At 34.8% G+C, this 14,544-nt stretch overlaps 1 protein-coding gene across 1 annotated transcript; it reads right to left on the reverse strand.

Moving 5' to 3' along the window:
- Positions 1-5,146: 5,146 nt before the first annotated feature.
- Positions 5,147-6,085, reverse strand: LOC102484594 (olfactory receptor 4K14). Its single transcript, XM_006165675.1, has one exon. The coding sequence runs from the start codon at positions 6,083-6,085 to the stop codon at positions 5,147-5,149; it is 939 nt and encodes a 312-aa protein (XP_006165737.1).
- Between the last annotated feature and the right edge of the window lie 8,459 nt (positions 6,086-14,544).

The raw sequence follows: 14,544 nt of genomic DNA on the forward strand, positions 1-14,544 counted from the left end.
CCACTTCCCTTCTCCCTTGTTCAACTGAGAACACCTTATGTTTTAAGAAACTGAAAAAGGGGAAGAGAAAAATATAAATTTTAGGTACATAGTAGTTTTTCTATTCTTTTTTCTGCATTGGTTTCAAAACACAACAAATATGATGTTTCTAAGACATAGGAAATCAGAACTAGTGGCCAAAGTGCTATTTTGTTTTGTTTTGTTTTGTTTTTGAGAGGCTTTTTCTATAGAGTGAGTGTGCTCGCCAAAGAGACAGAGAGACAGAAAGTGAGAAATCACCCTCCAGGGGGGATGGCCACACTGCAATCCCTTCTCTCAAGCACACGTGCCTGGCATGAGTTTAAGCCACCAGGTCCAGGACTCGAACTGCGATCAGCTACACGGGAGTCCAGCGACATAGCCATTATGCCAACTGCTGATCATGGCCAAACTGTTTTTTTAATGACCACAAATAAAGTTAGACATATCTATGTGAGAGAAAAGATCATCTTGTGATGATTATGTATACTAAATTCTTGAACTTAGAATTATCAAAATTTTAACATTATATGAAATTAAAAGGTAATGTAGGATCTTGATAGTGGTTTTTTTGTGTGTGTTTCTTTTTTTTTTTTTTTTTGGAGAGGTTTTCGCTATAGGGCGTGTGTGCTTGCCAGATAGACAGAGAGAGACAGAGAGACAGAAAACGAGAAATCACCCCCCAGGGGGGATGGCCATGCCGCAATCCCTTCTCCTCCATTCTCCTCTCGGGATCTTGGGCACGCACGCACACACGCCTGGCGTGAGTTTGAGTCACCGAGTCCGGGACTCGAACTGTGGTTGACTACGTGGTAGTCCAGCAACATAGCCATTATACTAATTGCTGGTCCCAGTGTGCCGCACTTTTTCAATTCATTCATCTGTTTGTGGACATTTGGGTTGGTTCCATGTCTTGACGATTGTGAATAATGTTGCAATAAACATTGATTTGCAAGTGTTTTTACCACTGAGCGTTCTCCTGTCCTTTGGGTAGATACCCACAAGTGGGATTCCTGGATCTATTTGCAGTAATTCTACTTTTAGATCTTTGAGGAGCCTCCATAGTTCTCCACAGTGGCTGAACCAGTTTATATTCCCACCAACAGTGTAGGAGAGTTCCCTTTTCACCACATCCCCACCAGCACTTATCACTTTTTGTATTTTTAATCTTTGCCATTCTGACAGGGGTTAGGTGGTATCTCATTGTGGTTTTTATCTGCATCTCCCTTATGATGAGGGATGTTGAGCATTTCTTCATATGCTTTTTGGCTGTTTGTATGTCTTCTTTAGAGAGATTTTTATTCAGCTCATTTTCCCTTTTAATTGGGTTAATCTTTTTTTTTTTTTTTTGGCATAAGGTGCTTGAGTTCCCTGTGTATTCCAGTTATCAGTCCCTTGTCTGATGCATATTTTACAAAAATATTCTTCCATTCTGAGGTTTGTTGATTCACCCTTGCTATTGTGTCCTTTGCTGTGCAGAAATTTCTTAGTCTGATATAGTCTCACTTGTCTATTTTAGGGATTATTGCCTGTGCTTTGATAGTCTTATTTAAGAATTCGTTGCCTACTCCAATGTCTCCCAGAGTTTTCTCAGCATTTTCCACCAGTAATTTTAATGTTTGAGGTCTTAGGTTAAGGGTTTTTTTTTTCTTTTTTGGAGAGGTTTTTGCTATAGAGCGCATGCACTTGCCAGAAAGACAGAGAGAGACAGAGAGACAGAAAGTGAGAAATAACCCCCCAGGAGTTTTGTCCATGCTACAATCCCTTCTCATCCATTTTCCTCTCAGGATCTTGGGCACTCACACACACACACGCCTGGCGTGAGTTTAACCACCGTGTCTGGGACTTGAAGTGCATTCGACAACATGGGAGTTCAGCGACATAGCCATTATGCCAACTGCTGATCCCCTTAGGTTCAGATCTTTGATCCATTTTGAGTTGACTTCTGTTAATGGTGAAAGATGGGGGTTCAGTTTGTTCTTTCTGAAGGTGAATACCCAGTTTTTCCAGCACCATTTACTAAAGAGATTTTCCTTTTCCCAATGGATTGACTGGTATCCTTTCTCAAAATCAGTTGGCTGTAAGTTTTGGGGGTTATTTCTGGGGTCTCTATTCTATTCCATTGGTCCACATGTCTGTTTTTATGCCAATACCATGCTTTTTTGATTATCACAGCTTTATAGTATATCTTGGGATCAAGGAATAATATGCCTCACACTTCACTCTTCTCGAGCAAGATTGCTTTGGCAATATGAGATCTTTTATGATTCCAGACAAATTCTATGATTGTCTTTTCTAGATCTGTGAAGAATATTTCTGGTATTTTGATTGGAATTGCATTAAACATGTAGGTTAATTTGGGTAAAATTACCTTTTTCATTATGTTAATTATTCTAATCCAGGAATATAGGATGTCCTTCCACTTTTTTATGTCACTTTCAATATCTTTTTAAAGATTTTTGTAGTTTTCTTTATAAAGGTCTTTGACTTTCTTAGCTAAGTTTATCCCTAGGTATCTTATATATCTTGTGGCTATGGTGACGGATTCCTTTCTTCAGCTCTACTTCGTTCAACTTGTTCATATATAGAAATGCTATAGATTTTTGAATGATCATTCTGTATCCTGCCACTTTACTGTATTCACTTATTACTTCAAGAAGTTTTTTCATGGAGATCTTTGGGTCTTCTAAGTATACCATCATGCCATCTGCAAATAAAGTATTTCCAACTCTTCTTTGCCTATTCGAATGCCTTTTATATTGTTCTCTTTTCTGATTGCATTGGCTAATACTTCCAGTACTGTATTAATGAGCAGTGAGGAAAGTGGAAACTAGGAAACTTGCCTAATACCAGTTTTTAGTGGAAAATCTTTTAGCTTTTTCTTGTTCAGTACAATGTTAGCTGTAGGTTTTTCATAGATGGCTTTTATTATGTTGAGAAATGACCCTTCTATACTAATCTTACTGATGGTCTTTGTCATGAAAGGATGTTGCATTTTATCAAATGCTTTCTCTGCATCAATTGAAATGATCATATATATTTTTTTATCTTTCTGTTAGTATGGTGTATTCCATTATGGTCTTGCATGTGTTGAACCACCGTTGCATCCCTGGGATAATACACCTGGTCGAGATGAATTATCTTTGTTATATGTTGTTGGATATGATTTGCAAGTATCTTGTTGAGAATTTTTGAATCTATTTTCATCAAAAATATTGGTCTGCAGTTTTCCTTTTTTGTCATGTCCTTATTTGTTTTGGGAATGAGGATGATGGAGACTTCATAAAATGAATGTGGAAGGTTTCCTTATTTTTGAATCTTTAGAAATAATTTGAGTAGGATAGGGATGAACTCCTCCTTAAAAGTTTTATAGAATTCAGAAGTGAAGCCATCTGGACCTGGGCTTTTCTTTGTTGGGAGGTTATTTATTACTGATTCAATTTCCTGGAATGTTATGGATCTATTTAGGTTGTCTTTGTCCTCCTGATTCAATCTTGGTAGATTATATGAATCCAGGAATTTGTCCATCTCTTCCAAGTTATGTTGTTTGTTGGCATATGGTCGCTCATAGTATCCTCTAATGATATTTTGTATTTCTACTATGTTTGTTGTAATATTGCCTGCCTCATTATGTATTTGATTTATCTGATTTATTTCTTCTTTATCAGTCTAGCCAATGGTGTGTTGACCTCATTAATCTTTTCAAAGAACCATATTTTGCTTTCTTTTATTTTCTGTATGGTTCATTGTTTTTTATTTCATTTATTTCTGCTCAAATCTTTATTATTTCTTTTTGCCTGTTATTATTTTAATTGAGTTAATGAAAAGCAAACAGAAAGTAACCTCCACTATTATACTTTATGCAGTTTATCACTTTTATTTCCTCCTCTTCATTTTTCTCCTCTATTTTCCCACTGGCATTAAGGTATAAGTCTAGGTTATTTAAAAAATAGTAATTCAGTTGTTTTTTGATGTAAGGTAAGTGAGAGTTAGATGGAACTTGTCAATATTGCAGAAAGTTCATTAAGATACTACCCATCAGAACGGATATACACCCTTGTTGAATGGATAACAAATTTTTTTCTTTTATCTTATTTCTTCAATATAAAAAACCATTGTTTTACACATTATTCACTGTACATCACCATGGCTTGCAAAATGAATTTTTCTAGCATGAATATACTGCACACCAGTACAGTTAAAGATATTATCAGATATGTTATCACCAGACAATCCTCCATTGTCTGCCCCTTAAATGTCTTGCCTCTCTATTTTCCTCCTTGACTCTCTTCTTGTCACATTCTCACATCTCCCACCATCCTCCCACACTATTTCCAGCATCTGTACTCATACTCTAAGCTACTGTTTCTTCCAACCCTTCAGTTTCTGCAATAGAGTGTAGATATTTGGCATATATTAAGTGGGGACATACAATGTCTCTCATAGTCTGGCTTGCTTCACTCAGCCATCAGTCTTCCATATTCATCTACTTTGGATCAAATGCTATGGTCTCATTGTTTTTTAGGCTAAGTAGTATTTCATAGTGTTTATGTGCCACCTTTTTTCTTTTATTTTATTAGAGATTTTTGGATAGAGTGTGTGCACTTGCCAGAAAGACAGAAAGAAAGAAAGTGGGAACATGTCCCACAAGAAAATGGCCACACTGCAAATCCTTTCCTCCATTCTCTTCTTGGGATCTTGGGCTCGCATGCACACACACACCTGTTGTGAGTTTTAAGCCCCTGGGTTCAGAAAATGAACTGTGGTTGACTATGTGGGAGTCCAGTGACAAAGTCATAACATCTGCTTATCCCATTAGCCAGATGGGACTTTTAAAATCCATTCATCTGTTCTTGGACATTATTAATGTAGTTAAACACATAAGAAGATTTATTGAATAATTTCTTCCCAGAGAAGAGTTACTTGCCTTGGAGTTTAAGAAAATATTTCATGGTGCTATGATGGTTGATTAAGAAATGCTGAAACTCTTTGAATGATAATAATCCTATTTCTATAGCTAGCACAAGCAATAACATTTAGACATAAAATAAATTACCTGAATTCTTAACTTATTTTACAGGATTAATATATTGTCATTATGAAGTACTCATGTTGAGGCTTTTTGGCTTTAAATACTATCCTCAGACTTTATGTAATAGTTTCTGAGTCTCTTCATTGCATTTTTCATCTCTCTATTTCTCAGGCTATAGATGGCGGGATTCAGGAGAGGTGTAATAACCGAGAAGAACACAGCAAGAAACTTGTCCACCCAAGGAATGCTCAGTGGCCACACGTAGATGAAGATGCAGGGCCCAAAAAAGAGCACCACAACAGTGATGTGGGCAGTGCAAGTGGAGAGAGCCTTAGATGCAGCAGTTTTAGAACGTTGATGGACAATGAGAAGAATGTATGTGTAGGATATCAGTAACACGACGAAGGTGGTCATGCTTATTACCCCACTGCCAGCATTCAAAAATATTCCCAAGGCAGAGGAATTCATGCAGGCAAGCTCTATGATCAGAGGAATATCACAGAAGAAGCTGTCTATTTCTCTGGGACCACAGAGCGGCAGACGTATAATTACAAACATTTGACTCAAAGCATGCACAAAGCCGACCATCCAGTAACTCACCATCAACCCTATGCACCTTCGTAGGCTCATAATGGTAGAGTAATGGAGTGGTTTGCAGATGGCCATGTACCGGTCATAACCCATTACCAGAAGTAGCACCATCTCACCACCTCCAAGAAAATGCACAAAGAAGACTTGGCACATGCAGCCTGTGAATGAAATAGTCTTTTTTTCTCTGAGAAAGTCTGTGATCATCTTAGGAGTGGTGACTGTGGAAATCCACAGGTCCACAAAGGACAAGTTGGCCAAGAAGAAGTACATGGGGGAATGGAGATGGGGGTCAGTGATGATTAAGGTCACAATGAGAGTATTTCCAAGTACAATGATCAGGTAAAGCAGTATAAAAACCAGGAAGAATAAGAGCTGTATGTTCCAAGAGTGGCAAAGTCCCAGAAGCATGAATTCTGATACTGCAGACTGATTTCCTTCATCCATATTATCTCGTATGTCTGCTAAAATCACATAAAGAGAAGGATAGAGTTTCAGTTAGTGGAATGAGACAGAGTACTTAATGTTTAGATTTGAATATTCACGTTGACATTTAACATCTACATTTGAGATGACATCGGTAATCGCAAAGAAAAATCTGTTCCAACACTTATGGTTTATGCCCCAAAGAGAAAACCAATGACTAATATGGCTGTTTAAAAAACAGCCTGCTGGGGATCATTACTCAAATGTTTTATTGAGTGGATAGAATAAGGAAAGCAGAAGTGTAAGAGGAAAGTTTAAAGAATTTTTGTCTTGTCACCTGCTAACTAGATTTGGTCTGCTAGTTAAGTAAAAGGAATCTGAGTGGGGCACCTCAGCTGTTAGACTAGATATCTAGAATGTAGCTCATACACTTAGGAAGGTTATTGAGGATGTGGTCTTGAAATCCCGTACAAAGGCCATGATACATAATACAACGTCTTTTTACTTCTTCTACATAATGTCCCAAACCTAATGATTTTGGTTTAGTAATCTAAAATATATGTTGGGAAACTCTTTCAGAGAGAAACTACATAGAAACTTATAAAAAAAAATGTCTGCCATGATTATTTGGTTAAAAACCAAGAGCATAGTTTATTATTCATTAAAATGTGCAATAAAATGTTATTTACACAGTAAAACTATTAACCTAAAATTAATCAAAGTGAACCACCACTCAGACTTAAATTCTAACTTCATGAACTGTAAATGGAGCAAAGGTTATCAACAGAAAATATTTACCTTTAACTATAGGAATATATGATTAGGAATCTCTAGACTTGAAAAGATTACCATGTCCTGACCATCATAGTTACAAAAGTTACCTTTTGGATAAGAATAAATTGCAGACATGTGTGGGATACTGCAATGTTGACTGTAGATGCTGAATGTACATGGGGTTAAGATTTCAGTCATAACAGTTCTTTACCTTGGAATATAATAATGATATTGCTTGTGTAGATCCCTAAGTAAATTGGAAAATTTTCTCAAGCATGACATTGCAAAGATAATTGTCTATTTCCGTTCCCCCTTTATTAAATTTTTCTCTACACTGTTTCAATTTCTCATCTCCTTTTATGCTTTGAAATCTCCAGGGTGGTACTAGGATAGTGTGTGAACACAGCAAGCTATTACCACATCTTGATTCTGAGTTGCTCCGATCCTTATTCTGAGAACTCAGAGCATGGGTTCAGATTGATTTGAAATTTTTTAAAGAAATTAGATAAAGCACATGTTTATTGTGGAAAAGGAGACATGATATTAATCTCAAATTTCAAATAAACATATCCTCCATAAAAGATACTTAACTAATTTCTACAGAAAATATCCTGATATGACACCTAATATATTTATGTCCCATAAACAAATAATCTGACATCATATTGAAAATTATTTTTTTTATCAAGGCAAACCTTTCCAAGTGAAAATTTCAATAACTTGTTTGGTGGTCATTGACATAAATTACAGAGAAGATAAATAATAGTAACAGCTGGTTTTCGAGCACATTTGAGAGAGAATTTTGTTAAAAGATAAACATGTATTTGCCTGAGGAGCAATTTACCAAAACAACTTAATATTGCTTTTTAAGTTATTTTAAAAAATTGTTAACATTTTATAATTTTGTGGACTAATTACATTACTTTATTAATATTAGTCTCATATTTAAAAGATTAGCAGTAGACTTCTTTTGATTACCTGATGGCAGATGCATTCACTGGAGAGAGACATAGAGACAGCAGAGACAGAGGAGTGGGAAAAAGGACCCTCCAATGGTGTAATCACACCACAAACCCATCTCCTCTATCTATCCATCTTGCCAGGATTCTGTGCACACACACACACACACACACACACAGAGACACACACACACACACACACACAGAGCATGTTGGCATATTCTCAAGTCACCATGCTGGGATGTAAGTCAGACCATTCTTGGAATCCGACACTGACTCCAACACTAAGCCATGGTGATGGATGGCCTGCCACAGATTTTTAATTGGACTTGTTCTGAAATCTCTGTGTTTAACTTTTTGATCTTGTGACCTTGATCTGTTTCTTCCTTTTCAGATGTTACAAAGAAAGGAAACAATCTCCTGTTGTTGTGAAGATAAATTAGAACATACATGGAAAACTCTCAAACTTAAGAATTACTTATTTCGCCACTATATTTTTTGAACTTAGTGTATATGGTGTATGATTTCTAAAGCTGTTTTCCAAATTTTTAATGTATATCTAAGAATTTTCTATAAGCAATATATATATATACAGTCACCTTAAAAATACTAACTACTTATATTTTCTCTAAATTAACATACAACACTCAGCAACCCTTTACAAATACAGATGCAAAAGACATACCACACATGGAACACTTATCCTATCTTCACTTTGGGACTTGCACAGAAAGGATTATTCATATTTTGAGACAAACTGTTAAGAGCTATAGTACATCTTTTTCTATGTGCCTTTGGAATTCTTACGTGGAACTCAGAAGTCTGACAAACTGTGGTACTGGTAATTCTGGGATTCGAGAAATTAAAAAGTTAGGAAAAGCAAAAAAACTGAATTTCTTTTTTAGGAAGTATAATAGATAGCAGTTTAGTGACTTCCAGGCTTATAAGCCAGGCACAGAAATCCAGGTACAGAAATTCAAGTACTTTTTGATCTCACTTCTAAGTGGAAAGTAATGTGGCAAACTCATAGACATAGAGAGCAGAATGGCGTTTCTCAGGAACTAGAGTGGGGGTTAGAAGATGGGGAAATGGTTAAATGGTTCGATGGTTAAATGGTTATTTGATTTCTTGCAAGCATGGGGACTATGGCAATAAAATTGAATTATATAGGGTCTTAAAGGGAGTGTGGTTGTTAAGGCGCTGGACTCCTTACATGGCCAATTGTGATTTAGGTCCCAGACCAGGGGCTTGCTTTCTCACTTTGTCTCCCTGCCTCTGTCTCTCACAGGTCAAATTAAATAATAATAATAATAAATTAAATTAACAATTCTTTGAAAAATAAAAATGTATTATATATTTAAAAATCAGAGTGTAAATTTTAGAAATCTCACTAGAAATAATTATAAATACATAAGGTGAACATGTTAAATGGCTTGGTTTAATTATTTCACATTTTATACATGTATCAAAATACCAGATTATACTTTATAAATATATGATTATTGTCAATTAAATAAATAAATAATATATTGCAAAACATTTTTCCACATCTAAATGCAATATCCCATCATAAAGATTATTTTCTATAGTAATCTTAAAACTTGCTGAATTTTGTAATATTCATATTTCTAGAAGGAAAATTTTATTCTTAGAGAGTAGAATGGATTGCCTGAGGCTTAGTCTGGCTGAAGTACACAGTAAGAACTCTAAGTTTTTCTTTTTTTTTTTTAAAGAATTATTTATTTAATTTTATTTATTTATTATTTAATTTGACCAGAGAGAGACACAGGGAGAGAGAGAAAGAGAGAGAGGATAAGTGAGAAAGCAAGCCGCCAGGTCCAGGACTTGAACTGTGGTCAGCCATGTGGGAATGTCCAGCACCTTAACTACCACACCACCTACTGGTCCCCAAGAATGCTGTTTTTCTGAGTAGCTCATTTGCCTTCCTTAAGCCTGAGGTTCTGAGTTGTAGTCCTATTTCTGTGGTAATCTCATTACTCACAGGATATGTACACCTTTTGGCTTCTCTTTGCTAAAAGTTATCTTAGCATATAATACTTCCTCTGATCTGAAAAAAACATTATTTTATTGTATGGACCTGATCCTTGGAGAAGGATAGCTGAATACTCTTACCTCTAAACATTAAAGGACTGTGATCTCCTGAGATCTGAAAACATCTCTGAGGCATTAAGTGGTACGCACATTGTTATTTAGTGATCATACGAATTTCAGTGGTGATATGATAGAAGCAGAAACCTGTTTTTTCTTTTATGAAAATGTTATAAACTAAGCAAGTTATAATAGTATAGTAGTATGCTATATAAAATGGATACATATAAATATTTTAAGAATTATCTTAGAGAATAGAGTCAGAGAGAAGTGATGACTTACTAAACACAATTTCTTTTTCAAAGATCAGTCTCTTTTAGTCTTCTCTTCTGATGTGTTCTTGAGAGGACTTCTATTGTTTGCATGGAGACTGTACCTTAGAAAATAATTTCTCTCTGCCTGACGTATGATAGTCACCATATGAAGGAGTCCCTATGGTGAAATTCCCCTGCTGTATGTCTTGGACAGAGTAATAATTAATATGTTTGTTTTTTAAACCTTGAACTTCTATTAGAATATTTTCTGTTATGAGCAATGGCCTCTTTAGCTTATAATTTTAAACAGAAGAGGGATTAAAGGAAATATTCTATACGTCAGCCAAATGTTAAAAATTAGTGAATTGAAAGTATTTGTATTCTAGAAACTTGATCTATAATTTAATATATAATTATTAGACTCAAAGTTTTAAAATATTTTTAGTTAAATTTTTTATAATCAATCACTCTATATCATTTCAACATACAAATAAATTTTTGCACCACAAATACACTGTATATTAGTCCTGTCAAAGGTATTACCATACCCATTACCTGATTGTATATTTCCAATCATCTTGGCATCAGCTAATTTAACAGTTAAAAAACACATTAATGGGCCAATACAAGTAAGATAATCCCAACCCCCGTAAATTTCTAGCATAACACTATTTGTTTTACTTGCCTAGAATACTCTATGCTACTGATATTAAGGATTTTCTTCAAAAAAATTAATTGTTCAGCATGTCTTTATCCACTTGAATGTAACCCTATGAGACATGTAATCTTTTTCCTAAATTATTTGAATTATTTATGTTTTATACATTTAATCAATGTACATCATTACAGCTTACAAAATGAATTTTCTCAGCATGAATATACTGTATATTAGCCCAGTTAAAGATATTTTTATACATGTTATTATGAACAGATAATTTTCCATTTTTGTGTCCCTTAAATTTTTTTCTTCTTTTTTTTCCTCTTTATTCTCTCTGTCTCATCTTTCCCCATTTTTCACCCTCCTCCCACACTATCTCTAGTATCCATAGTCATTCTCCATAGTTTTATACTGTTTAATTGTTCAGTTTCTGCCAGAGTACAGACATTTGGTGTATATTCGGTGAGGACGTATATTCTTCTCCATCATAGTCTGGCTTGCTTTCCTTAGATGAAAATCTTCAATGTTGCTCCACTTTCTCTTATTGCTGTTTATGATTGATTAGTATTCCACAGTGTATATGCACAACACATTTTCAATCCATTCATCTGTTCATGTACATTTGGCTTGTTTCCTTGACTTAAAAATTGGGTATAATGCCACAACAAATATGAGTGTGCAAGTGCTTTTCTGGCTGAGTGTATTCCTATCCTTTGTTTAGATACACAGGAGTGGGATTTCTAGATCATCTGATAGGTTAATTTGTAGGTTTCTGGGGAACTTTCTTATTACTTTCCACATTGGCTATACTCTTATAATTTACATTCCCACCAACAGAATATGAGAGCTCCCTTTTTCACCACAGCCTTGCCAGCACTTATCATTTGAACCATTGTGACAGAGGTTAGGTGTTATCACATTGTGGTTTTTATTTGTATCTCCCTTATGATATATATGCTGAGCACATTTATATATATATGTTGTTTGTTTGTATGACTTCCTTGGAGGGTTGTCTGTTCAGCCCATTTTCCATTTTTTTAATTGGGTTGATTTTTTTTTTCAGGTTAGCTGTTTGTTTTTTCCTAATTTGGTAATTTTCTTTGGGATTGCATTAAATTTATAAATTAATTTGGGCAGAATTGACATTTTTAATTATGTTATTTCTTAAGCAAATTTATCTGAAAAATGTTGGATTTTGACTTATTAAAACTAAAACTTCTTTTCTTGAAATTAAAAACTACATTAAAAAATACATTTTTAATGACCCCAGCAAGCTATATAGCCTCAGCCAGGTGCTCCTTTATAATATGCTCCACTTACTCACTGACGTGTTCATAGATGTGTTTATATCGATTGTACTTGCTATTGAAGGTCTTTAGATTAGTTATTTCATGTGTAAAGTTAACGTGTTCATAGATTGTTTATATCCACTGTACTTGCTATTGAAGGTCTTTAGATTAGTTAAGCTCTTTTGAGAATCAATAAAATATGGAAAGAAAAACAAACTATATAAATTGCTATTAGGATATTATCAATAGTAGACCAATATAAATTAAAATTGACCAATATTGACTTGTTAATAAGTATTGTTGATTAGTACTATGGTATATTCATACAATCAAATTTATTTAGCAAAAAGATAAATATATGTTATCTATGTATAAAAATGTGGGTGATAATGTGTAAAAAAAATCTTTACCTAGAAAAAAATAAAAGCTGAAGTAAAAAAGGAAATCTATAAATTCATTAAAGAAAAAAATGTGTTGGGAACAGCAGTTGGTGAAATGGGTATGTCACTGGACTCCCATGTAGTCAACCACGTTTCGAGTCCGGACCTGGTGGCTTAACCTCACTTTGGGCATGTGTGTGTGCGTGCCCAGGATCCCAAGAGGAGAATGGAGAAGGGATTGTGGTGTGGCCATCCCCCCGGAGGGTGATTTCTCACTTTCTGTCTCTCTGTCGCTCTATCTTTCTGCCAAGTGCACGTGCCCTACAACAAAAGAATAAATAAATAAATAAAAAATAAACTGTCACCGGAAATGATAAGTATATGAGACAAACATGTTAATTGATTTGATTTAATTATTTCCTGTTATTTATACATATCGAAATACTCCATAAATAATTATAATTTGTACTTCATAAATAAATTATACTCCATACATAAATATAGTTACTGTCAATCAAAAACAAATAAAATACAGCAACACGTTTTTCCAATTCTAATTATTCCATAAAAATTGATTTCTATAATAACCTTAAAACTCTGTAAGTTTTTCAATATTCACAGTTTTATAAGGAAAATCCAATTAGAAAATTGAATGGATTACTTGAGGCTTAGTCTGGCAGAGGTACTCAGAGAGAACTCCAAGTTTTTCTTAGTAGCTCATTCTGCCTTCCTTTTGTCCTTTAGCTTCTTCTTAAAAAATTTTATTTTATTTTATTTATTATCATCATAATCTTGTTTATATTACATTGAAATGCATTTAACTTTACAGTGTATTACATTGCTTTTTCAAAAGGGAATGCCATGCTTGTCAGTCAATACAGAGACAGTAATCTCCCCAATTCATCATTCAATATCTTTGCAGTGTTTTTCCCAATCATTATTATATTATTATTCCAATTTATTATTATTATTATTATTATTATTTTTAGAGGTTTTTTTCCGTTGTCGACTACATGAGAGTCCAGCGACATAGCCGTTACGCTAATTGCTGGTCCCCAAATTATTATTTTAACCAGTCAATCACTATTTTTCATTTTGTTTGTAAAAGACTTTACTCATCCTGAAATACTTCTCAGACCAATCCAGTTATAAATACTATGCACATCATCAACATGTAATAATCCATATCTGTGTCTCATTAATGTCATGCCTCTCTATTTGTTCTCTTGCTATCTTTATCTATCCTCTTCTCTTTACCCCCAATTCTACACTCTCTTATTCTCGTTAAGTATTTTCACTGCTTTTATGTCCTCCAATATTCTGCTCTCTACCATAGTGTGCGGATAGTTGGTATATATTAAGTGGATACATACAATATCTTTCTTTCATAGTCTGGTTTACTTCACTCAGCAATAGATCTTCCATATCTGACCACTTTCTATCAAATGCCAGGGTCTTGTTATTTTTTATGGCTGAGTAGTATTCCATAGAGTATATATACCACACTTTTCTAATCCATTCATCAGTTTGTGGACACTTAGGTTGGTTCCATGTCTTGGCAATTATGAATAATGCTTCAATAAACATTGAAGTGCAAGCACTTTTCCAACTGAGCATTCTCCTGTCGTTAGGGTAGATACCCACAAGTGGGATTGCTGGATCAAGTGGTTGTTCTATTTGTAGATGTTTAAGGAGCCTCCCTATTGTTCTCCACAGTGGCTGAAGTTGTTTACATTTCCACCAACAGTGTAAGAGAGCTCTGTTTTCACCACATCCCTGCCAACACTTATCACTTTTTATATATATATATATTTTTTTTTTTTGGAATAGCAGTCTTAATTTCTTTCAAGAACTTTTTAAAACATTTTTTGCTATTAGGGTGTGTGCGCTTGCCAGAGAGACAGAGACAGAAAGCAAGAAATCACCCCTTGGGTGATCACTAATCACTGCAATCTCTTCTCCTTCGTTCTCCTCTTGGCATCTTGGACACCACACACACACACACACACACACACACACATGCACACACACACACACACACACACACACACACTCCT

The sequence above is a fragment of the Tupaia chinensis genome, unplaced genomic scaffold, assembly GCF_000334495.1.
Source record: "Tupaia chinensis unplaced genomic scaffold, TupChi_1.0 Scaffold143986_1, whole genome shotgun sequence".
NCBI classification, from domain to species: domain Eukaryota; kingdom Metazoa; phylum Chordata; class Mammalia; order Scandentia; family Tupaiidae; genus Tupaia; species Tupaia belangeri.